Source organism: Erithacus rubecula (assembly GCF_903797595.1).
Source record: "Erithacus rubecula genome assembly, chromosome: 26".
Lineage (NCBI taxonomy): Eukaryota > Metazoa > Chordata > Aves > Passeriformes > Muscicapidae > Erithacus > Erithacus rubecula.
In genome coordinates this window covers 1,090,116-1,114,864 of record NC_136678.1, presented here as the reverse complement: position 1 = coordinate 1,114,864, position 24,749 = coordinate 1,090,116, and the positions used below count along the sequence as shown (strand labels likewise).

General features: G+C 46.7%; 1 protein-coding gene across 1 annotated transcript in view; it reads left to right on the top strand.

Moving 5' to 3' along the window:
* The first annotated feature begins 7,412 nt into the window (after positions 1 to 7,412).
* Positions 7,413 to 24,749, top strand: part of KDM5B (lysine demethylase 5B) — a 56,234-nt gene continuing 38,897 nt past the window's right edge. The window contains exons 1-4 of the mRNA XM_079327097.1: positions 7,413 to 7,822; positions 20,175 to 20,252; positions 21,539 to 21,661; positions 22,519 to 22,689. Of these exons, the coding sequence (XP_079183223.1) occupies positions 7,685 to 7,822; positions 20,175 to 20,252; positions 21,539 to 21,661; positions 22,519 to 22,689 (510 nt within the window). The 5' untranslated portion in view covers positions 7,413 to 7,684. The remainder of the gene's footprint in view (positions 7,823 to 20,174; positions 20,253 to 21,538; positions 21,662 to 22,518; positions 22,690 to 24,749) is intronic.

Below are 24,749 nucleotides of genomic sequence, written 5' to 3'. Positions count from 1 at the left end.
ATTGAGCCTGGTGCTGTCTTCCAGCAGTTCTGAAATTGACTCTGTGCAATTCTGCACAAGTTGCCACAGCAATACCCTATGTTGAGATACTTTTAAAATGCATATATATATTATATATATATCTATACACACCATATAAGTGTGTTGTGTGTATATCTTACCTCCTGTCCCTATTGTCTCACCCATGCAATCATGTTTTCACTCTTACACTGTCCTTGGCATTGAGCTTTGTATTAAATTGAAAAACCAAAAATCCCTGCAAGAAGGGCCCAGTTTTAGTTTTCTTTTGCTCCCCCAGACTCAGTGTAGGACCAGCTGGGTGTGGTGGTACTGTGGAACTGTGGGGTACCAGGGCTCATCTACAGCTGCTGTGGAGCCACAGACTCCACTGTTCCCTGCTGAGTGGGACAGAATGGTTTTTGCCTTCTTTCTTCACAACTTCTGTGGTGTGTTTATGTGGAAGGCAGAGCCCATGCATGCATGGAAGTGTCCCAGTCACGTCTCAGTATGTTATAGAACAGCTTCTGCCATTGTCCACAAATGCTTTTGAGTCTGGTGTTAATGCCTTGCAGTGAACATGTGGCACCCAGAGATGGGGGTTCCTATTCCCTAACTTCCCTCATCATTCCAGCAAGTTACTGGCACTTCCATGCAGAATACTCCTGTTTCTTGTTCTACTTGTTGCTGTGTTTAGTGTTTATCTTCCTCTCTGTGTTTTCAAATTCTGTGCCTGTTTCTTTGCTTGTTCACTGCTGTTGCAGATCCTAGCAGAGTGTTTTGGCTCCAGCTCTGTCTATTAGAGCATATGTGCACTGGCTTCTTACTGTCACTGCCTGCAAGTACTTAATGTCTGCTAAGTGTCTGCATGTGTTGGATCTGCCTGATGAGGCTGAGGGGGGCAGCTTGACTCCATACTGGTTTAGACTGTTTACTTTAGACTGGTTGTATTAAACTCTCACACATGATCAGCACAGGCACTTCTCTGAAGCACCTGTGTGCTGATACACCCTTTTTTTGGTAATTGTAGGTGCTGGCAGATCAAGAGTAATCCTTACTATTGTACTTGTGGTCACTAAAGGCTTTTCTTCTTTAATCTTTTACTTGTGAAAGATGCTCTGTCTGTTGAAGAGTTCAGATTTTTTACATTATCTTCCTCAGATGTGTATGGTTCCAGGTATGACAGCAGTAAGCCAAGATTCCTTTGTGAAACTCCCTCAGAACTCTGCGTTTGGAGGCCTAATTTTTTGACTATAAAGCTCTTAAGTTCTTTCCCTTGCTTTGTTATTTAATGCCACCCTTTCTCCTTTGACTGCCTGCTGGCTCCCCAGCTGCTTTTAACTGTGTGCCACCTCCCATACTCAGTATCAGTCTGCCTTGGTGTGATTCAACTGGGTTCTTCCACTTGTGCTTTGCTGACATTGTCACCTTTGTCATCAACGTTGACTGAAATGTCTTCTCTGCCTTAATTCATGTAGCTCTTGCACATTCTCCATTGTACTCAAGTGATTTGCAGCTTTTTCTGCACCTTTAAATCCCTTTTAGGAGCAGTTTTTCCATGGCTTTTTCAGTGAATGAGTGGTTTAAAACCCAGGTTTTAACTTGGGCTTTAACAGTCAACTCCTTGTCTGTTCAGCCCTGGACTGTAAATTTTTCGTGTACTTCAAGTGATCCACAGGTGCTTAGATGGTTTTGTGTGTACTTTGATTGACACCTGGCTTGGTGGGAGAGTTTGAGAGTGTAAATCCCTCTGGAGTGCAGGTACCTGGGTACAGGGATCCCTGAATCCTGTGCCATTGCCAAGTAATGAAGTGTCCTGGCTGCCTTGGTAATGTCACCCTGGTGTGTCTGAAAGTGAGTCCTGGAGCATGTCTGCACAACCGAGGGGAATTTCAGCTGTAGCAGAGGCAGGAAGCCTGACTAGGAACAAGATTTGCTAATTAGACATTTTCTGCAGAACCAGCTTCTCTCCTTGCCGGGGCCCGGGGGTGTCAGGGCGCTGTGGGAGGGGCAGGGGTTTACTGGAGGTGGCACACACAGGGCTGAGCAGTGCTGGCACAGGGCACTGCTGAGCTGTGGGGGGGTTCCTGCTGCTTCTGCTTTGCCCTGGCAGAAACCACAGCTGAGTTCAGATCCTCCTTGGGGACCACTTGTGATAGTACTTTGTTTCACTGCAGGCAAGGGGCTGGGGCAGAGAAGCTGCATTTTCGGGTCTCAGTGTTTTTTCTAAGAAAAAACATAGGCTTTGTGGTTTTATACATTGTGGCAAAATGTGTTTCCCAAGTTGCTCTGTTGCTGCCACAGCTTCACTTTCTCAAGCATTGAGGCCTGGGGCTGAAGGAGTCACCCCAGGCTCCCTGTACAGGCAGTTCAGAACAGCAAGGGGGGTTGGGTGAGGTTACTCTGACCTATTTTAGGCACCTGCCTTAAGATAATGAACTTCAAAGCCTCAGCCTCACCCTCACTGCCTGTCACTGGTGACAGGTCCCTTCTCAGCCTCCACACCATGAGAATCCCACCCTCTGCATGTCCTGCCTGGAAGCAGGTTGTGTCCTTCCCTGCTGTCTGTCACTTACATGCTGAAGCACATGAAGGTACAGCCCAAATTTCTTGAATGTGAGTCAACAACAGCCCAAAAGCAAGGTGAGGCATGTGAAACAGCACCTCAGATCTGCCTTTCCAGCACTTCCAACAGCTGTGGTTTGCTTATCCTTGTTATTAGGGTAGTCTGGGCAAGGATTTGGAGTAAGGTTTTACTCAGCTTTAATAGCAGCTAATGATAGGGTAAGGGACTTGGAGAATTTTATTAATAAAAGTAATGCTGAAGGCAGTTGCACAACTGCAGGGGAGCTTCCATATTGGCTGCACATGCTCACCAGCTGTTCTTACCTGGCTGCTGACAGCCCCCACTGTGTGCAGCTGGGGGACTTCTGTCCTTGGCCACTCTGTTCCAGCCCACAGCCCAGGCTCAGGTTTCCTGCCTGCCCCTCTCAGGCCCCTCAGCAGGGTTTCCTGTACTGACATCTCCAACCTGAGCAGCTCACAGCTGCTGGGGCTCTTTGGCTCCCCTGGAGTGCAGAAGGGATCACAAGGAGCAGTGCATGGAGGGGCAGCTTCTGAAGGAAAGGCAGAGACATACCAGGGCATCTCTAGATTAAAACAAATGGTTCTGTTTAAGCAAAAATTGCCTGCCAAGTACCTCATTGCCCATCTGAGTGCTGCTGCTGAGCCTCACCCGGGGCACAGTGTGACAGGCAGTCTGGCCTGGGGTCAGAGCAAGATGCAGTGCAGTGTCTGAGCTGGGAGCTATGCTATAAGTGTCCAGAGCCCAGTGTATTTAGAATACTCCATAATTTTGTCCAGGATCCCAAGATTATAGTGCCTTGTCACTAATAGCTCTGTTTCTCAGGGACTGATGTGCATCACCATCTCTGGGAGCATGGAAAAGTAAACCCCTTCTCTAGCTGTGATGATGACACTTAGACTGTGTTGCAGGTTTGTACAGGCTGTTGCTTTGCCCAGGAAAACTGGTTTGGTTTGATCTGTTAGAGATTCTGCTTACTAAATCTGTTTGTTCCCAGGAACCTATTTTCTTAAAGAGCAGAGAAGCTCAAAACATGTAGAGCTTTAATTAGGCCAGACTGTGCTCATGAAATGAGGGCTTTGGTTTCATTGGAATTTCAACTCTACATGGTGCTGATGGTCCCTGGACATGGTAGTGCACTTCCTGGGCAGGATCTCCTCCAGCTTGATTCTGGAGTGGAGCTTGTGGAATGTTACTGTATTTCCCTGAGTACTGGCCATTGCAGAGCCTCTGGGAGCTGTTTGCTTGGCTCTTCCAGTGTCCCAAGAGCAGGTATCTTCTGTCTCCTCACAAATCTAAGCTATGGTGTTTCCTGAAGCTGCTCTTCTCAGTGTTCCTGTTGTGCAAGCTGATGGCACCAGCACTCGGTGGGTGCTGGAGAAAGTGACTGCAGTGGAAGCTTTGGTGTAACACAGAATTAAACCAAACAGACTCAGACTGGGATGGAAGGTGTTGGTTCAAGGGTTGGTAGCCAACCTTTGTCTGAAGAGGAGAGCTGGTCTAGAATGGCAAGGGCAGGTGCACAGAAGGGGGAAAGATTAACCTGCTCCTTACTCTGCTCTCATGAGACACCAACTGCAGAGTTGCATCCAGCTCTGGGGTTCACAGCACAGGGAAAGGTGTGATGCTGCTGGAGTGAGTCCAGAGGAGGCCATGAAGCTGATCAGAGGGATAGAGCACCTCTCCTGAGAGGAAGGGCTGAGAAAATTGGGATTGCTCAGCACAGGGAAGAGAAACTTTGTGTCCTAATTGCAACCTTCCAGTACCTGAAGGAAGTCTACAGAAAAGATGGAGAGAGACTATTTACAGGAGCATGGCTTCACACTGCCAGAGGGGCCAGGGTTATATGGAATATTGGGAAGGAATTCCTCCCTGTGAGGGTGCTGAGGCCCTGGCCCACAGCAGCTGTGACTGCCCCATCCCTGAAGTGTCCCTGAAGATTGAACAGGGCTTGGAGCAACCTGAGAATAGTGGAAGGTGTCCTGCCCATGGCAGAGTGTGGAACAAGATGAGCTTTGAAGTCTCTCTCAGCCCAAACCAGTCTGGGATTCTGTGATCCTCCTTGCAGTGTCTGAGTCAGATACAGAAATGCAAAGAAGTCAATATGGGCTGTATCAACAAGGTGCCCCAGGCAGGTGATGGCTGGTGCAGGAGAATGAAGGGAAGGTTTGCACTAGTAGGAAAGCACACAGTATGGTGCCCATCCAAGAAAACACAAAAGATTTGCTAAATATTCCTCCAGGCTGATGGGATTCCTACAGTCAAGTGGTGTGTGATGAGAGCTGTGCTGCAGCAGTGTGTAAAGGGACACTGGGATGTGAGTGGTTCTGAACAGATACTGTTTGGAGTTCACAGCTGGGCAAGGATGGAGGAGTTGCCAAGAATCAATCCCTGATGCAGTGAAGAAAGCTTGGCTTCAGCTGGAAGCCTAGCACTCTTCACCTTGGGCCAACCCTTTTGGATGTCCTTTGCACTGTGTTGGACTCCTGGTCCCTTATTTCTCACTGTCCCTGCCAGCCCTGCAGCTGCTCCTGGGTTAAAACTGAGATGCAGCAAATGGGGGAATTCTGTTCACAGGGCACCAATGGAACAGGCTTAGAGAAAGCCCATCTAATAAAAGGTGTCAATTAATAGCATTCAGCTGGACCATGAAGAAAGAATGTCTGCACTCATTCCAGCCCAGGGAAATCAGCTTTCCTTCCTGTAGCTTGTGCCTCTAACACTTGGGGAATTGGGTTTCTAAGCCAGACAGTGCTGTGCCACACTAATCCCCTGAACAGAACAAACACTGCAGATGTTACAGTAGAGGGAAGATACAGAGAAGGCAACGTGCAGATGTACACATTTGTGGTGATAGAGTGTTTTTGTTAGCAGGAAAGACAAGTAAGATGGGATACACAGACCCTCCAGGGCTTCCTGCTTACCTTAAATCTCCATCTTATCCCTCCCTGAATCACTTTTCTCTCCCTTCAAGGCATCTTTTTTTTTTATTCCTGGGTCATCTCTTGATCTCCCTGCTCTGCTCATCTTCAGATCTTTGGAGCTTTTTCTCCTCCATCAGAACTACCTAAGTAAAACACCTCTGTCTGAGTACTTTTTCATCACAGCCCCATGGGAGGCCTTCAGATGTGACAGAGGTAGAGAAACAGTCCTGCTGAATCTGGTCCTTCAGCTCTGATGAAAGGAGTCCTCAGGGAATCATTGCAGAAATGGATTTATTTGTGGAACACCATAAATCCACTGTTGTTCAAACATCCCTGCCCCTCAGGGACACTCAGACCTGAAGTTTTAAAGGTAGTGTTCCCCTCCCTGGCAGAGCCCCTCAAGTTTGGGATGTGCTGCAGACCAGTGTTGGAAGGTGATGTACCAGCTTTGTTCTCTCCAGAAGGTGATGGCCCCTGGGCCCAGGGTGGGATGGAGAGCAGCCTGTGCTGCCAGGGTTGGAACTGGTGCCTTGTTCTGTGCCTGGGGCAGCCTTTTATGAGCCATGGCCAACAAGATCCGGGTGTGGGTCCTGCTCCTCTGCATCCCCCAGGGGGGCTCCAGCAGGCACAGCCTGCAGGGATGGCTCCCTTTGACCCTGCCTGCACAAATGCTTTTCAAATGCTCTGTCCCCTTCCTTTTTTTCTTCCATTTTAAAGTGAGGAGAAGAATTAGGTTTGTCCTAAACTGGCCCTGAGCACTTGTATAAATTTTTGATTGGCTAAGCATGAGCAGCAGTGTGGAGAGCTGGCAGCTCTCCTGGGGAAGGTGTTCCTCGGGTTGGAGCAGCTGTGGCAGCGTGCAGCGGGATAAACAGGCCCTGAGTGCCCGAATCGCTGCCAGCTCTGGGGCTCGCTGCTACTGCTCTAGCCACGCCAGCCGGCAGCGGACGCTTTCCTGAGTTTTAGTGGAAATTTAAAGCCAGTAACTAAAGTTTTATAAAAGATGACAGCCTGAGCATTGCGTGCGCGTCTCAAAAGTTGCAATTGTTTGTTGCATTGTCGGATGTGACGGAACCCGGGATGGCTGCGCTCTGGACCGGTGGCTTGAAGTAGCGAGGGTGACTTCGTGTCTGCAGGGCCCGCGGCAGCCCCGGCTCGGGGGGCGCGGGGGTCCCGCGGGGGTCCCGGGGGCGGGGCCGGGGCTGGGGCTGGGAGCGGGGCCGCCCCCCCGCGCACGTGCGCTACGTGCGGCGCCTGCTGAGGCGGGGCCGCCCCTCCCCCGCCCGGCGCCGCCCCCAGCCCCGGTGCTGGGCCGGGACCAACCAGCGTGGGACCCCCGGCGGGGGGAGCCCCGCTTACCGCCGGGGCCTGGGGGGGGCATCTGGCCGCGCTCCCGCGGGACCAGCAGCGCTCCTTGCCCCCGCGCTGCCCGGGGCGGACGGGCAGGACAATAACCCGGCTCCCCCCGAACAAAGGGGCCGGGCCGGGGCCGCGGGGGCTCCGCGGCCGGGGCAGACAATGCGGCCGCGCGGAGGCGAACGGCCCCGCCCCGCGCGTGACGTGACCCGTGCGCAGCCAATGGCGGCGCGCGGAGAGGCTCTTTAAAAAAAGAAGCGCCGGCCCTGGTCCGCTGTCAGCTGTGCGGATCCCTCCGCGCATGTAAACACAGCGCCGGCGGCCCCGCGCGGGGGGGGGGGGACGGGACGGGCCGGGGCGCGGGGCACGGCGGGGGGGGCGCGGCCCCGGGGCTCCCCGAACCAGCGGTGCTGGGGGGAGCGGCCGCAGCGCGCCCGGGCCGAGGGGCCGCGCACAAAAGCGGTGGGAGTCGGGGGCGTGGAGCCGCGGGGCGGGGGGCACCGGGAGAGATCCCCAGCGACCGCGGTGAGCGGCGCTCTCGGACGGGGTCCGGGTAGAAGGCGTGGGACCGGCGCCGCGCGGGCCAGGCCGCGCTCCAGAGGAGCCGCCGCTGCCTCTTCCCCCCGCCCCCAACGGGCCCTCCCCGGTCCGGCCCCGCGCCCCCTCACAAAGGCGCGGGCGGGGCGGGGCAGCCGCGCCCCCTCCCCTGCCCGGGCCGGGCGGACTCTTTTCCCAGCCCCGGCCCCCCCGCGGACGCGCACGGAGCGCGGCGGCTCTGGAGATTGTTCGGAGCGCGGAGCGGAGCGGCCGCCCCGGCCGGGCCATGGCCGAGTTCCTGCCCCCGCCCGAGTGCCCCGTCTTCGAGCCCAGCTGGGAGGAGTTCGCCGACCCCTTCGCCTTCATCCACAAGATCCGGCCCATCGCCGAGCAGACCGGCATCTGCAAGGTGCGGCCGCCACCGGTGAGTGCCCGCATGGCGCCGCCGGGAGCGGCCTTTGTGTGGGGCCCGGCCCGGCCCCCCCCGGCCCGCAGCCGCGCAGGTGACCCGGCCAGGCGGGGCCGCCCCGCCGCCCCTCGGAAGTTTCCTCGGCCGGGGCTGAGGGGACCGAAGGGACCGACCGCTCCCTCCGCGAAGTGGTTCCCAAGTGTCGGAGCTCCCAGTGGGGGAGTCACCGGAGCGGCCGTGGAGGGAGCGGGGGCGGGGGGACAGCTGCCCCGGCCGGGCCCGGCCGCTGCCCGGCTCCTCAGCTTGGCCGGGGCCTCGCGCCCGCAGCGGCCCCGCCGAGCCCCGCAGGAGGTGCCGGGGTGCTGCCCTCCATGTTGGCATTGTGGCCGTGTGGGGCCGGGGGCGGCGGGCAGCGGGTCCCCTCGGCCCCGCCGCGGCCTCCCCGGCCTCGGCGCACTTTTAGCGCAGGGAACTGTTTCTCAAGTTGGACAAGACCAAACTCCGCAGCCGTGAGTTTGACTGGTGGCTCTGCGAGCTGAAGCCTAGACAGACATGGCCACCATTTTAGAATGCAATCCACAGTGGGAAGAAGTACTAAGACTTAATCTTCATCATCATCATCTCGACCGATGGTGTAGCAAGCTCAAAACTAGGGTCTGAATTCTGATTTCCCCTTGTTGGTCGACTCAATTTACTAAGAAATACTGTGACAATCTTGTAACCATAGTTTTGTGTAGTCAAAATTGTTAGTTTGTTTAAAGATATGAACACCCACGCTGGTGAGAAGAGGGGCTTCTCGAAGTAAAAATCTAATTAAACAACGTGTGAATCATCTTTAGTTTGAGTGAAATGCTCTTCCCCTAAAAGAAGAGTGGTGCGAGTCTTGGGGTGGTGCAGCCGGGTAAGGCAGTTAACATGACGGCAACAACTAGAATAGAATGTTAAACAGGCACTGAGCTTACATCTCCTCCAGCAAGGAGAGAAGCTGACAGAACAGTTCTATAGACTGAAGTTTTGCGAGGGAGACTTTGACTTCAAAGAAACAATGTTCAGAAACACACTCCTCACTTTCGTGTCTTGGTTGTTGCTGGGACTCCTGCTGTGTCCATCCTTTTCCTTCCGAATTAAAATAGTAGTAACTTGCTGAGTTAGTGTCTGAAGTGGCAGAAATGTTTGTAGCAGAGTGAATAATGTAATTTTTGCTGGAGAGGAAGGAAGGTGCTTCATTTCTCTGGAGGAAGGATCCCCGATTGCTGTGTGAAGACTGCTCTTGAATTTGTGTCCTGGTAGAATGTGCCAGGACTTCTTTTCATGCAGTGCAGCCAGCTACTCAGAGTTAAGGGGATAAGATGGTTTTTGTTACAGAGTCACCACTGCAGTTGTTTGAGATCTTTAGTAGATGTTTTGGGGTTTTAAGTTGCCAACAGTGTTTCAACAACTGTGACCAGAACTGCTTTTCTTTATTTGGTGGGGTTTCTTGGGGGAATTGTTTATTAGTTTTTTGGGTGTTTTTGTTTTTGAAGGGGGTGTCCTTTTTTTTTTTTTTTTTAATTTTTTTTTTATTTTAGAAACATCTCGTCTAAAAAAAATCCCATCTTTCTTGGCCGCTTGTGTAAAAAGTCAAAAATGTATCCGAAAGCTACTTGTAGGATGTTATCTATTGGAGATCATAAATCAACAGCCCTCCAAAGGACTGAATTACTTATTACAACTGCATTTCCAGCCGCTCTCATCTTCTCTTCCTGCAGGGGCAGGTATTGCTCCAGATATTCTAGCAGGTATCGTGCCTGCCTGGCCATGTGATCAGCTCTTTGAGTGTATTTAGAAGCAGGATGAAAATAGTTGGAGCTGCTGAGAGCTGAGCACGGGTAGTTCTGTGGAGCCTGGCTGTGGGAGAGCTGGGCTCCCGTGGTTTTATCTGCCCTGGATTATGCCTGGGGTGACTAGTGGAGTGTGTGGTTGGTTCAGCAGCCTGGAGCATAGAGGGAGCTCTTCCAAAGCGACCAGAAAAGCCTTTAAGTTGACGTAGTTCCTGGCCTTCCCCCTGCCATCAGGAGCCGCAGTGAATATTCAGTTATTGTTCTTTTCAGTCGAGGGGTCTGTAATATCTGAGCTAAAGACTGTACTACCCTTTGCAGAGCAGTGTGTGTGCTCCAGCTGGATGCCTTGTTTGGTGATGGCTGAGGTTTGGAATCCTCCTGCATCCCAGGGAATGTCTCCCTGTGCACAGCCTGGTTACGTGCCGGGGAGCAGGTAGGCAGCACCACGAGCTGTCAGGATCTGTGCCCGAAGAGGAATTGAGCATGTGATGCTTGGGCTGGCAGCATTTTAGCTTAAACTCTGCTGTGTAGTTATCAGCAGATGAATTTGTGTTTCTGTATATGAGCAGGAGTATGGAATAATGTTGTGTGAGACTGGTGGTGCCCTGCTGTAGCTTCACCATTTGCTTGTGGGCAAGTCCTTGCTCCAGAGCTGGCTTTGATGCTGCAGCACTGCAGCATGCTCAGGAGAGCTCCCTGGGCTCTGGAGGAGCAGCTGCAGGACTTTCTGTGCTCCCTTTCTGCTGGCATTAGTTGGCAACCAGGTGGGCCCACAGAAAACACCTGCAGTGACTTCTTGTGTGGCAGGTTTGGAGGACAGTGACCTGTTCAGTGAGGGCTATGGAGGTGGCTGATGTGCAGAAGACATCTGGGTGGAAGACAGAGGGTTCTGGGTGATCACTGCATGTTCCCAAGATGAAAGAACGTTCAGGAATATAACAGGAGGTGCAATTTCTGCATGGCAGTTTCCAGTTGAGCACTCAAAAGGAGTTTTCTTCCCCTTCATTCCAGTTCAATTTGTTCCAGCCATCACCAATAACTGAGTTTTGCTCTTATTTGGGGATACTGAGATGCTGCAGTGACTGGTGGAGGGTGCAGCAATAACCAGCTCTCTGGCACTGTTCTCTGTGGCTTTTTGTCAGCAGTGTGGAGCATGAGTAGAGAGTCCCATTGGCAGCAAAGTGCTTGGATGGTGGTTGTTCCTGATAGTTAATGAGCTGCATAAAGTAGAGATTTAAATTTGAGTCTGTTGTGGATCTATGGGAAAAGGGACAGCTGGATGCAAGAAAGTGAGTGGGGTACTTGCTTGCAGTGCCATTTTGTGGTTAGAATTTTCTTCTATGAACATCTTTTATTAGAATTTCTTAATTTAAACAATATCTGGTAGTTTGGAATAAACTAAGTTTACTCCAAAACTTGGCATGTCAACTGATGGCCTTGTAATCTAGAAGCTTGTGATAAGTCTGCAAATCAGTGGGGGCATTTAGGGGGTCAAATGAAGAATTGGTTGGGGATGGAGTTGTTCTTCAAAGTAGGTTAATAGTAATTAATGGAAGGAAGCCATCTAACAAATGTGAGGCTTAGCTTCAGGAGTTAATGGTAACATGTGGAGCAGGAGTGGTATAAAAAGCTCCAAGCCTTTCTTGAAGATGGACTCTTGCTTCACTTTGTTGCATCGTTGCTTTGCTGCTGTGAAGAAATAATAAATTATGATTATTTAAGCCTTACTTACCATACAAATGCATTTCAAAATACACAGTATTGTACAGTGTACTAGAAACATCATAACTTTCCCAAGGCCAAGAGTGAAAATTGAGAACATCCAGGCTAAATTTCATTGCTCTAAATAACTTGAATATGGAGAAGTACTGTTAAGACTTCCAAAGAAATTAAATCAAGCACTTAAATATTAGAAAGTCTGTATTAGCAGAGTTGGAATTTTTAAGAAATTGACACTGGAGTTATCAAAATTATTGACTCTCAGTTTTCAGTAAATCCTGGAATACTGGTGAGTTTGAGAACAGGGAGAAAGAATTTCCTTAATGGTTTAAGTTCTTTGTGGGTGCAAGAGTTGACTCCCTCTAGCTCCAAAGTGGAGGAATGTCTGGAATAGTCCCAGATAGGAACTTGGAAGATGATAGTATGGAATACAATTGTATGAATGCTACTGTGATCAAATTAGTTTTATTTTTTTCTGTGAGGCCATGTATTTGTTTAATTCAGTTTTGTTGTCGTTGTCTGATATCTAGAAATTAATTGTGTTCAATATTTTAATTATGAAAATTACTATTGTGCAAAATTGATACTACAAATCACAAATTATTTCAGCTACTAATGAGTGTTTGTAATGAAGGATCCCTTTCTAATGGTGCCTCACAACCTCAAGCCAAGGGTATGTAATTTTCATTACAAGTCTAGAGGAGCAAAAGCTGTGATTCTGAATGGAGTTATGGTGGTGGCTCATTGCTTTAGAGGGATCCCAGTTGCCCAATAAACAATGGATATTATGAAACAGTAATGACTTAAGTAGGACTCAATGAGAAGGTTTACCTTTGGAACAAAGGAGCATAGAGCATCTCAGAGGAGGAAGAAGGGCTGAAAATGACTGTAGATCTCTGTGGAAAGCAGTGAAATGGTGGAGTGGGAGCTCTGGATAAGCCATTGTGTGCAGCTCTGGAGTTTCTCAGTGATAAATGGGGGGATTTTACCTCTGTGGCAGCACAAGAGTAGAAAATTCTGCATTCAGGATCCCACACTCACTGGAGGATTTTAAAAAGATTTGACAACTGGAGAGGGCACAGAGAAGCATCAGAAAAGTTTGATACATAACATAATGAATTTTGAAATATTTAACCTTAGCAGAGCCTGAGTGGTGAAACCTAAAGGTTCAGGGCTTGGGAGATCTAGATCTGCTTCTCCAGGGACAAAATTTGAGAACCAACATTGATTTAAATGTTGTTTAAATCTCTTAAGGTCTGTTTAGGCTTCTCATTCAGCTGGCTGCTTGACTTATTTAATTTTTATGGAGAAAAAGAAAACACAAAAAGCCAGTCCAGTTTTGGAGCAGCTTGGCTGAGGGTTCTGGCAATCTGGTCCTGGAGCCATAAAACAAACCACCACTAAAACAGGAAATAATGCAGAGAATTGTGATACTTTGTCTCAAACAGGAAACTGGTGGTGATGATCCTTCAGATTTGATAATACACAGAAGCACAGTCAGTTGATTTTATCAAAAAGAAAACACAGAAATAACTCAATTACAACACGTAAGTGAACTTTAGTGGGAGAAACCAGAGGTGCTGCCACGTCTGTCAGTCTGGTGAGCCAAGGCTGGGTCACTGGTCCTGCTGAGCAGGGGCCAGGCTCAGGTGAGTCAGGAAACAGAGCATTCCTGACAGAGGATCAGCTGGAAGGGGAAAGTGGTGGATCTGCCACTCTTGGAAATTTTGGGATTAAGAAAGAGAGATTTTGGGAGGGGAAGAGAGATTCTAGTGCTGAGGTTCCTGTTCCCCTGCTGTCAGTTAATGTGAAGAAAAATAGATCAGGTGCCAAAGGTCATTAGGAAATGTTGGCTTTAAATGAAGAACTTGTCTTATTCATCACAGGGGTGATATTGTGGAATTAGATGAATTCAGAGTAGGTTATTTACTGATCTTTAGTTAGCAAGAAAATATGCAAAATAATAATTCTTTTTAGTTTATTATTTATTTTACTAAAGGCAATTGCCATGCACAAGGCTACTGTAGTCACCATGGGTGGTTTCTGCTCTCCAGAAACACTGAAACTTTGGGGTGGGCTTAAATGAGAGTGTGAATTTCCTGTTCTTGCCTCAGTTTCTTTCAGTGAGGGATTTTCAACACACACTCTTCAGTCCATTGAAAATTTAAGATGTAACAGTTTAGTCCAGAACTTTCCATATGGGGTAAGAATAACAGAGATAGAATATCTGTAGTTTTTTTGTTTAACTTAATATAGTCGTGTGGCTAATAGCTGGAAATGGAGTTTAAAACTAAACATGGTTCCCTTGCCTAGCATTGAAGCCAAAGCTGCCAATGGATGAAGCAAAGCATGCCATGCATCCATTAGGACATACTTCTTCTTGATCCCAGATGACTGGGTTATGTCTGAGATGTGCTGGGGGGAATGTCCATGCCCACAAGACCAGGTTGAGTGTTTTTAGAAGTCAGGAAGAACTTGTGAGATCATCCAGCCTGCCACCCTTAGGAGTGTGTGAGTGAAAAGTCTCCTTGGAGCAAGTGCTTGAGCTGGGATGGTGAATCTGAGCAGCTGGAAAGGGAGGATGTTGTAGAGAGCCAGGGCAGTGGATGGTGGGAGCTGCAGGGAATCCCTGGGCAGCTGAGGCTGGTGGAGTTTTCCATAGCTGTTCTGGATGGCTGTGAAATTCAGGTATTTTCCTAATCTGAGATACACTGGGAGTGAAACTGAGGTCTGAAAGCTCTGGCAAAGAGGATATGGACTCACTGCAAGAGCTGTGGTGGCACAGCCTGAGGAGCAGAGTATGCTGTCTGTGCTGGTCACACAAGCTCCAGGAACATACTGGGGATCAGAGAAAAGGTCTGTCCATGGGTAGTCCTGTGCCTTGAGGGGAGATGGCAGCAGCTCTTGGGGTCTGGGGCACTCAGACACCCACAACTAGCCCCAGCCCTGATGGATGCTCTCTTTCAGGGTCTTGGTCAGTGCTCTGAAGTGAATCAGGGGTCTGGGATTTGCTGATCCCCACAGCCCATCCATCCCCAGCTGTAGCTGCAGTACTGCTGGTGCAGTGGTGGTGTATCTGTTCCTTGAGTCCATGGAGAGGAGCCTGGCATCTCCTGTGTGTGAGCCCTGATGCCTGTTATGTTTGGAGGTTCAAACCCTGTGTGTAGTTTCTGCCCTCTCTGCCTTTGGATCCTAAGGAGCAGCTGGCCCCAATGCTTGAGAATCATCTCCAGCTTACCTGAGCCTTGCTACATTCATCCTTGGCTGTGGTTCTCAGATGAGAAGGATCTGTGCTTGTGTCTGTTCTCCTTTGCTGGTCTGCAATACATAACAGAGCCAATTTTGTCTCAAATAAGAAATACTCCACCAGGCTTCTTTTTGGAGAGTTCTGCACATAATGTGATTAGTGCACTCCAGGGTCTCTTACTGGCAAGGGGGAATTCAGGGGGTTTGATGGAAAAATCTCTTCCATTCAGCCAAGGAAGGGCTGTTCATCACAAACTGGGTTAGCTGATGGTTGGAGTTCCCAGCTAATGTCAGCCTTTAACAGGGTCACAGAGGGATTAGTTCCCGTTAGACAAGAGCTTTGTGGCTGACCCACTGCCGGCTGATAATGGCTTTCTGTGGATTCTGCCATCTGAGCTCCAAGTGTGTTTTTAATGTAGTCATAAAACCAGGAGGCTGAAAAGGACCTCCTGAGTCACAGAGTGTGCTCCCTTCCTCTCAGAGGCAGCAATCATGGAACACCTTTGCCAAGGCAAGATCATAGATGTGGGAACAAAGAATGTAGGTCAGGCTCACAGGGTGGGCATCCCAGGAAGGGGGGAATTGCTGCAGTTCCCTGAATGAGTGTGTTTCTCTGGCAAGAATTGCTAAGATATTCCTTTGGATCTTACTATGAACTGCTGTCTAGCAAAAGAATGAAAGGGCTGTCTTTTTTTTGCGTGTCAGACACAGGAGAGACTGCAAGTAAAATGCTGCTTGCAGTTTTCAAAAGATGTTGAAAAAATATAAGAGACTTCAGAAAAAAGCCCAAGGAAAAAAAACTTTTATTTGCAAGACTGGAAAGCTGGTTCTGTAAAGAGGAAAAAAAAGGTATTTGTTTATTGAAAAATGTCTTGAAACATTTCTTCTGGGAAGGATTCAGGAATAGCTGCTTTGGCAGCCAGCAGACAAGGGATTTGGTTATAAAGGACATGAGGATAAGAGGAGAAAAACTGAAGCCATCTAACTTGTAGAACAGCTTACCAGGGACCAGTGGTAATTTCTTGTTCACTTGAATTCATAGGGGTGGGGATGGTTAAATTGTAATTAGTGAGTTTGGGTGAGGTGCAGGTTTGCCAGCTGAAATGCAGTGCTCTGAAGCCTGACATCCCTGGAACAGCTCAGTTGGGAGCTGGAATATGGAAATCACAGAAATAATTCTGCTGACCATTTGTAGTTTGCATTACTGCTTGAAATATTAATGTAATCCTTAGAGTGTGCCTTCTGCATGGCTGGATGTGTCCCTGAAGTTTATAGAAGATTTTGGAATTTTGAAGCCAGTCTCATTTTTGCCTGCATTTGATGACAGGTTTACCACAATCACAGTCTAAGGTGGGCACAGGATTTTGTTTCTCCCTTGCAGGCTTATAACAGTCAGGGATGGACAACAGAACATGATGGAGTCATTTCAGATGAAGAGTCCTGGTGGAGTAAGAAATGATTTTTTAGGAAATTAATGTTTTCTTGCTTTCTGTGTATACTTAATGCTCAGCATGGCTGTTGGAAAACACTTGAAATTGAACTTCTTAAGCTTTTTAAAATTCATTTTATAAAACAGGAAAATCCAAACCAGTTCCTTTGAGGAGCTGGATGCAGAGGGCAAGTCTTGCTGATTTCCAGGCATGAGCTTTAGGGAAGAGTGCCTGGGGAGTGGGTGGGGGCTGGTCTCTTCCCCAGCAAAGCTGCTCATGTAGCTCAGCAGCTTGGCAAGTGAATCCTGCACAATAAAGCTCCCTCTCGTGGTGCTGCTGCCTTTCCAAGTGCATAAAGGCAATTCTGTCACACAGAAATGTCTTTTCATGGGCCTGCAAGTGAGCATCACATTTGGCTTGGTAACTTGTGCTTCAAAATGTGTCCAAGATTTTTGTTGAGTAAATAATACACTTATTAAGAAGGGTTGAAAGTAGCTTGCTTAGGACTTGAGTAGCTTGCCATACTGTGGAACAGAGAAAGATAAATATTATCCTTATTGGTTAGATCAGCTTTGAGTAGTTTGGATGCTCCAAAATAAACTTGTTGTGGCTTTAAAATGGCTCTTGTGACAGTCAGGATGCTATACCTGCTGTCATTTCTCCAGATGGTGAATGGCTGTGGATCTGTAACAGTGTCATCTGACACAGTTTGTGTTCAGTGGGACGTGCTGTAGTGTGTTTGTAAAACCAGGAGTGGTTTTATAATAATCTAATGTAATATATTATATGTGGCATTTATTTCTCTCAGCTCTACATGCACTACTGCAGCCTTACCTCAAGTTCTTGGTGCAGTTTTGAGCACCACAATATAAAAAAGACATGAAGCCATTGGAGAGCATCCTAGGGAGTACCATGAGAATGGTGAGGGGTCTGGAGGGGAAAAGCCTCATGAGGGGCAGCTGAGGTCCCTTGGTTTGTTCAGCCCAGAGGAGAGTGAGGGGAGGCCTCACTGAGGTCTTGAATGTCCTCATGAGGGGCAGCAGAGGGACAGGTACTGATCTGTTCCCTCTCATGACAAGTGCCAGGACTCGTGGGATGGCTGGAGCTGAGCTGGGGGATATTCAGGTTGGGTATCAGGAAAAGGTTCTTCCCCAGAGAGTGCTGGGGCACTGAACAGGCTCTCTGGGGAATGGGCACAGCTCTGAGCCTGGCTGAGTTCAGGAAGTGTTTAGACAACGCTCCCAGACACTGGGTGAGATTGTTGGTGTGTCTGTGCAGGGCCAGCAATTGCATGTGATGATCCTGATGGACTTGGTGGTCCCTTCCAGCTCAGCATACTCTAAGGTAACTGCTTAAAAACCTCAGAAGTTGGAGTCAATCCAGTGTTGCCTCTCATTAAGCCAATTTACCATCACTCAGCAGAAGCTCTTGCAATGACTTTCTCCTTGCTAAAAGTGAAACACTTTCAAGGCTGTTAAATGTTTGATTCTGGCTGATGAACCCATCTGCCTGATAGGCTGAAAAGCCACCTTCTGACAGTGCTGTTGGATAAATGGAGTTTCCAAAGCTTATCTTTGAGAAACAGCTGACGTGCCATCAGGGCGTCCTGGTGTGTGCGTTGTCATTTAGTCATTGGTAAACTTCAAAACTGCAGGTGTAGGAAATGCCTGTTGTGTTGTCTGGAGTCATGTTACTTTTCCAACACAGTAGGTGACTGGTGCTTTGCCAGAGCCAGTGTCTTTGGCCAAACAGGAAAGACTGTCCCCAGACATGCACCAGTCAGTAATAAATAGTCACATGGAGATCATGGAGATAATCAGCTAATTCTGAAGCAGGATGTTTTGGGTACCATGCTGTGAACAAGGTGTTTCTGGAAGATCATGCACATAAACTTCCTCATTTGCTTCCATAAGTAGAGGGGACTAGCCTGCTCTGTACTGTCTGACATGGATTGGGTCTGTGTCTGCCCTAGGCACCCTTGGAACTGGATTTCTTTAGTCTGAGCATGAGCCAGAGCCTGTAGGAGCAGCTGGGGATCCTGTTCCTCCTGTTGTGCCCAGTGGCATGCAGCTTTCCTCTGGGCTCTGCCCAGAGCAGCAGCCTGTGCCAGCAGACATGTGGTCTGACCAGAAGAGTCTCCTGTACTGTCCCTCCCTTCCTTGCTTTCCCTGACATGTTGCCAGTGCAATAACTGCAGGTGGTGGCCCTGCAGCACAGCCTAGACTGGTGACAGTTTCAGAGGTGGTGTCATTGCCTACGTGAGCTGAATTCTTGCCCATGTTCATCTTATTCCTGGTTCTTGTCCCCTGCAGAGCCTTATTAAGAGTATCTGGTCTGGGGTAATGCCCAGTCCACCTGGGGTCAGCCTTGGCTTACTGCCTAGCAGAGCCAGTGGCAGCTCAGCCCTCAAGGTTTCATTTACTCTCAGCCTAAGCAAAGCTTTCTACAGTTCTCCCTTGGGCAGTGTCCCAAGGGTCCTGTTGTCATCACCACTGGTCTCAGTGCCTCTCCTGTCTCCCTGTCTTTTTTACAGAGCAGACTCTGGAGCTGTGACTCATGATGTAACCACTTGGTTCAGCTTGAGAGTCAGATTTGTCCAGTTGAAGTACAATACTTCAGATCCTGCCCAACTGTTCCCAGTTGTGTTTCTCATCTTACAGCTTGAGGGCCCTAAATGATTCCTCAGACTACAGGGTATTGGAAAAGAATGTCAGTTTTCTTCCTCAGACTTGATGGTTTCATTGCATTTGGTTTTCTGGCATAGACAATAGGCAGTAAAAGAAGGGTTAGTGTTACTGAGTTTCTCAAGAACATGTCTTTGGGCATCAGGCAGTCTTGTGGTTTAAAGAAGGAAAATAATCGAGAAATGTGTCCCACTGGTCAAGGATTGAGTATTCTCTGGATAATTTGTCATCCTGACTCCCTACCATTGTCAAATTTCCAATACAGATGTTAATTTCAACTGGCATTGTCAAGTTGTGATGTGCTGCAAGTGCATTGCAGGATCAGAAAACTTCAATTACCAATTTTGAGGTCTGGGTTAGCCAGTGCAAGCTTGATAAAATGGATGGATGGATGGATTGGTGACCCTCTTTGCTCTTCAGTTTCTCCACACTCTTGGTGAATCTTGTTCCTTGTTTGTAAGACAATTGTTTTGGAAACCATGTATGGTTGGTTTTAACTCCAGTTTTTATATTCTCTATGAATCTAAAATTAAAAATACTCTGTTTATGATGCTGGTCTTACTTCAGTTGCCTCAGCCACCCAGTGCTGGAGGAAAGGTTTGCTTACTGGAGAAAACTCTGTCTTACTCCACTGTCAGTAGCTCACTTGTTCATTGTCTTCATTCTGTAATTAGTGGTAATAAGATAATTTTATATATAATTAATTCCTGTCAAGTTTAAATCAAATCTAATTTGGTTTTGTGAAGTTGTGTATTGCCAAACCAAGCGCGTGCAATAAATGTCAGAGATCTAAAAGATAAAACAGCTTTATAGCTGTGTTTATAAATTACACTTCAGTTGCAGGTATTTCATCAAAGCAATAATAATATTTTTTAAAGTTGGTCATATTCCTGAATGTTTGTAGCCAAGGAAATTGTTAAGCATTGGCACAGGTTGCCCAGGGCAGTGGTGGAGTCACCATCCCTGGAAGTGTTTGAGGATGTGTGGATGTGGCACTTGGGGACATGGGTCAGTGATGAACGTGGTGGTGGTGGGTTAAAAGTTGGACTCCATGATCTTAAAGGGGTTTTCCAGCCTCAATGATTCCATGGTTCTGTGGAGGCTTACAATGCAGGAGAGGTGTTCAGTTCCAAAATGTAGTTGATTTTGTGGTTCCATTATTATTTTTGAGGCACAGTGATGTGTTCCAAGGAGTAGACAGTGTCACTCACTCAGCATGTCTCACAGTTCCTGCTCTCTGCACCTGTTCCTGGTGAGGGGATTTGGGTATCAGCACAGCCCTGGCTGCCTCCCAGGTCAGGGTGCAGCCACCAAGCCCCCTCCATGCCAAGTTCTGTGTTCTGGTGAGGCTGAGGAGGCTCTGGAGGTCCTGGGGTCCTGTTCACACTTTGGGCTCCCTTGGCTTTTGAGTGTCACAGAAACTTCTTTCCTTTTCCTGCTCATTTGATGGAACTCCTGTGTTTTCCAGGACTGGCAGCCTCCATTTGCCTGCGATGTCGACAAGCTTCACTTCACACCAAGGATCCAGAGGCTCAATGAACTGGAGGTAAACTGGAAAGCTGAGCAGTGCTTCTGCTCCAAATGTATCTGTGTTTTTGGGAGGTGATGTTTGCCAGAGTTGGCCATGAGCTGACAGCACTCTAGACCACGAACAGCAATTTTTAATTAGCACGGAAATTCATCTGTTTCAGAACCTACTTAAAATATTCCAGGCATAAAAGTAATGTTAATGCTCATTAAAGGAACATCATTTAGTCCTTTTCCACACAGGCACTTTTAAGTGGTTAAACTGTCCAGGGCCATAGATCTGTGTCTGTGTTTTGCACTCATACAGCATCTTTCAAAAGGAAAAGAGATGAAAATGAAACATTTGGAGTGCTTTAAAAATAGCCAGCCTTTTGGAAGAAACAATTGCAAAATCTGGATTCAGTTTGGAAATTTGCTGTTCACAAGCACTTTCATTCACTATTTCAATGAATTGACACTAAAGGGGAGTGTGAGGAGTCCTGGCTGGCTCTGTGCTGGTACCATTTGGGATGATGATTTGGTGACTCTGTGCCTGATTATTCTCCCCATTCTTGGTTTTTAAAGCCCTGACAAGTGCTGGGGAAGGGCTCAGATGCTGCCTTGGAATGCTAAGAGAGGGATTTGTGTGACCACAAGCTGTTCAGAACTCCTTGGAGTTTGAAGACAAGCTAATCTATACAGACATGGCCCTTTTTTACCTTGAGATAAGAAAATGTGCTGAAAATAAGATATGTCAAAATTTAAGTTGCTGCTCTTACACAGCAGCAGTGCAGTGATCTTCCTGTGGTATTTGCTGTACAACTAGCCAGGCTTTCCCTGCCCTGGCCCATTTGTATCCTTAAAAGGATACAACAAATACAAACAAATACACCTGTGAGTGAGAAGTGATAACAGAAAAAAGAAAAGCTTTAAAAGTTATTTTTTTTAAAAAAAAATTTTTTTTTGGTTTATTGCAAATAAACCAAATAGTAATAAACTATTGCAATAATTAATACAGTAAATGCAATGAATCCTGACAATGCAGCTAATTTAGGGAGCTTTTAGCAGTAATAACTTATTGTTTGGCTGTTCTCTGAAAGTACTTCTCAGTGCAGCAAAAGGTAACAAAAAGTGACTAAAGGAAAGATACAAATACCATCAATGGTATCTGCATGGAATTTATTGTTCTTCAATAAGAAGAGGGAAAAATGCAAAATGACTCTTGCAGAGGGCAAAGCTGGGCAAGCAGCTGCAGTGCTGTAAACCTTATACAAAACCTGTATCTGCTTTTATCATGCACTTCATTGTTTGGTTGGTTGGTTTCAGGCCCAAACTCGTGTAAAGCTGAATTTTCTGGACCAGATTGCAAAGTTTTGGGAGCTTCAAGGATGCACACTGAAAATTCCACATGTGGAGAGGAAGATCTTGGATTTATTTCAGCTTAACAGAGTAAGACCATTATGGAAAAACTATCCTGAAAAGCTGCTGTGTTACCTCAATTCCTGGGATGGAATCACACCTGGTCAGGGTATATTCTGGGGTATATCTAAGCTGGAAAAAGTATTGCTTTGTTTAAGTTAACATAGCTAATGGGACAGTAAGACTAAGAATACATTATCAGGAAAAGACAGTAAGTAATTACATTATCATGGAAGTTTTCATGTGACCTAGGGGATCTCCTTAAATTTCCAGTTGCTCTTTAAAATTGAACTTGGCCATACTGGTCAAGAATAAACTTAGGCTTAATTGGAGAAAGTTCCTGAACGGTGACAAAAGTGAGAGAAAATAAATTTCCATTAGAAACATGGAATAAAAAAAATCCAATTGGTTTTAGGATGAAACTTGTTAAACTTGTGGAGAAGTTTGTGTATATTGATAGTAAGAGATGGGATTCTTTGAAGGGATATGTTCTTTCTCTTGTCTTTATGTCTAGGGCAATTTTTATTGGGATTTTTGGAGCTTATTTTATAGTACTTGTTCCAGTGAAAGAACTGAGTATCCTGTGCTAAAAAGTTGTGTTGAGATACAAAGTGTCAAATTGCAGCCACATAAGTTCTCAGAGTAGGCTGAGTGACTGCACATGGAACACAGGTGCTCATTTCTTTGTAAAGTAATTAAACATGTTTGTAATTCCTGAATAGGTTATGTATTTCATATTCCAGTTATTGCCTTAAAGCAACTTAGGTGCCGTGTGTGGGTTTTGAAATCTATTTTTTTGTGGTTCCAAATGTCAATTGGGATGATTTTTCCTCAAACACTGGCAATTTTCCCATGAAATATGTGACCCTTTTCTTTTCACTTTTTAGCTAGTTGCAGAACAAGGAGGATTTGATGTGGTTTGCAAGGAGAGGAAATGGACCAAAATCGCCACGAGGATGGGCTTTGCTCCCGGCAAGGCCGTGGGCTCGCACATCCGCGCGCACTACGAGAGGATCCTCTACCCCTACAACCTCTTCCAGTCAGGGGCCAGTCTCTTGGTAAGCTGTGCTGAAAGCTCTGCTCAGGTCAGCCAGCCTGCCAGGCTTCTTTGGGAAGCTGCAGTTCGTGCTTGATGTCATTATTTCATTAGGAGTGAGGTTTTTAGCATTAGTCCTCCAGGTAACCTCTGACTCCTTTTTTGAACAGTATCTGTTGGGATTTTCTCTCTGCAGTTTACAGAAGCCTGGTGACAAGGGGTGTTCCTGTAATGAGTTCTGTGAGGCCAGGTACTGCTAATTCATGGAACCAGGCCCATCTCTCTGCCACAACAAGTGCTGGGGGCCTGTGTCACATGCCTGGAGTGACTGAGGGACTGTTGTGGCACGTTTACTAAGGGGGACAAGTTCCAGAAAACTTCCTGGCTGTTGTAGTGATGTTAACAGCATGACTTGGGATTTTTCCAAGCTTAAATCTTCATCCTCCCTAGTCATCAATCTTTGATTTGGCCATTAAACCAAAATTCGGGTTTGATTGAGAGTGGAGGCCATGTAATTTCTAATGAGAAATAGGTCTGTTCTTCTAGAGCAGCAGTCATTTATTTGGAAAATCAAAATTGCTTGCAGTTGCTAACATCCATTTTTATTTCTTTGAAATGCTCTTTCTGTGATGATCTTTCAGAGACAGGAGTGCTGACCTTTTTTAAGCAATAAATACCCTAATCCTGTTACAAGCAAGATCTGTGTACAGAAATCAACACAGGTATTTACACAAAGCTACCAGAATGAGGAAAGGAATTGATGTAAGTCCAGAGAGGTTAGAATTAAACTTGTTATTTAGGCAGTGAAAATCACTTCTTAGTGAAGAATAGCTAAGTTCTGCTTGCTGTTCAGAAGAATGGGTCTTTTGCAAACAGGATAAGAACAAAATAGGGTTGAAGATAAAAATCCTCATGCTAAGGAAACTGCTGGATCAAAAATATTTTGGCTTCCCTTAAACATTCATGTTAAGTAATGGAAAGTAGCACCATTTTCTAAAGGCTTTTAATTGCAAACTTGGCATTTGTATTAGGTCTCAATACTGTGATTTCTCTTTGGGGTTTTTCTTGAGCTGGTGTGTTGGTTACACTTGTCTTTGCTGCTGTTTTTTTGAGGTGCCATTGCACAGGGAAAGGTCTAATTAAAAGTAAAACAATGAATATAATACCATCCTGGGAATGGAAATTTCCTGAGAGCATCTGTCACACAGTTAATATTTATTTCATGGTTTGCTCAGTATTAAACCCTTTTAGAAGAGGAAAAACCTCCTTAGATGGAGGACATGCTTCTTTTTAAATGACTTTTCAAGCTCTGTCTTGCAATGAGCACTTGACATCTGTCCAAACCAATGTGGAGGCAGTTTTACACAAGTGATACATGTAAGGTTAACTTTTTTTTTTAGATCTTTCCCTCCCCAGGCAGTTATAATATTTCCCTCCTATAAGTGGCAGCTGCAGATTTTTAAATGACCTGAGAGAATTCACAGAAATAATCTGGGTTTAGCCCACCTTTCACTCTGATTTGATTTTTTTTTTCCTGACAGTGTTGTCTTTCAAGTGAGTTTGTTTTACCATACTTTTATTGAATATCATCTCAAATGAGATTCTTTTTGGCTTCCTTTCACTTGTTCTTATTAAGTGGTGCTTGCCCAGATGCTTCTTGTGTAGGTGTCCATTCCTGTGTGTCTGTTCAGTGTTTTCCTGGGAATCTAAGCACCTGAGCTGAGTTTTTGAGAAGATGTGGCTGTTAAATGTGACAGCTGTCAGTTGGGGTTGTGTCTTCTCCAACATCCTGTTGAGAGAAGCTCTTCATGGAGCTCTGGTGATCAAACAAGATTAGGGCTTGTATTCAGTCTTTTGATTATTTTTTTTTTCTTATTTGGTAACAGTTGAGATATTGGATGCCTTCTTTCCTTCAAAAAGCCAAATATATGAAATTATGTAGTTTCCACTAATAACTGTGCCATAAATTTAATCTCATCTGGATCTGTGTATAGCATTAACAGTTTGTGTAACTTCAATACATGTTAAAATGGCTTCAGGAGTTATTTTGACAGATATTCCAGCTGGAGATATTTCTATCTA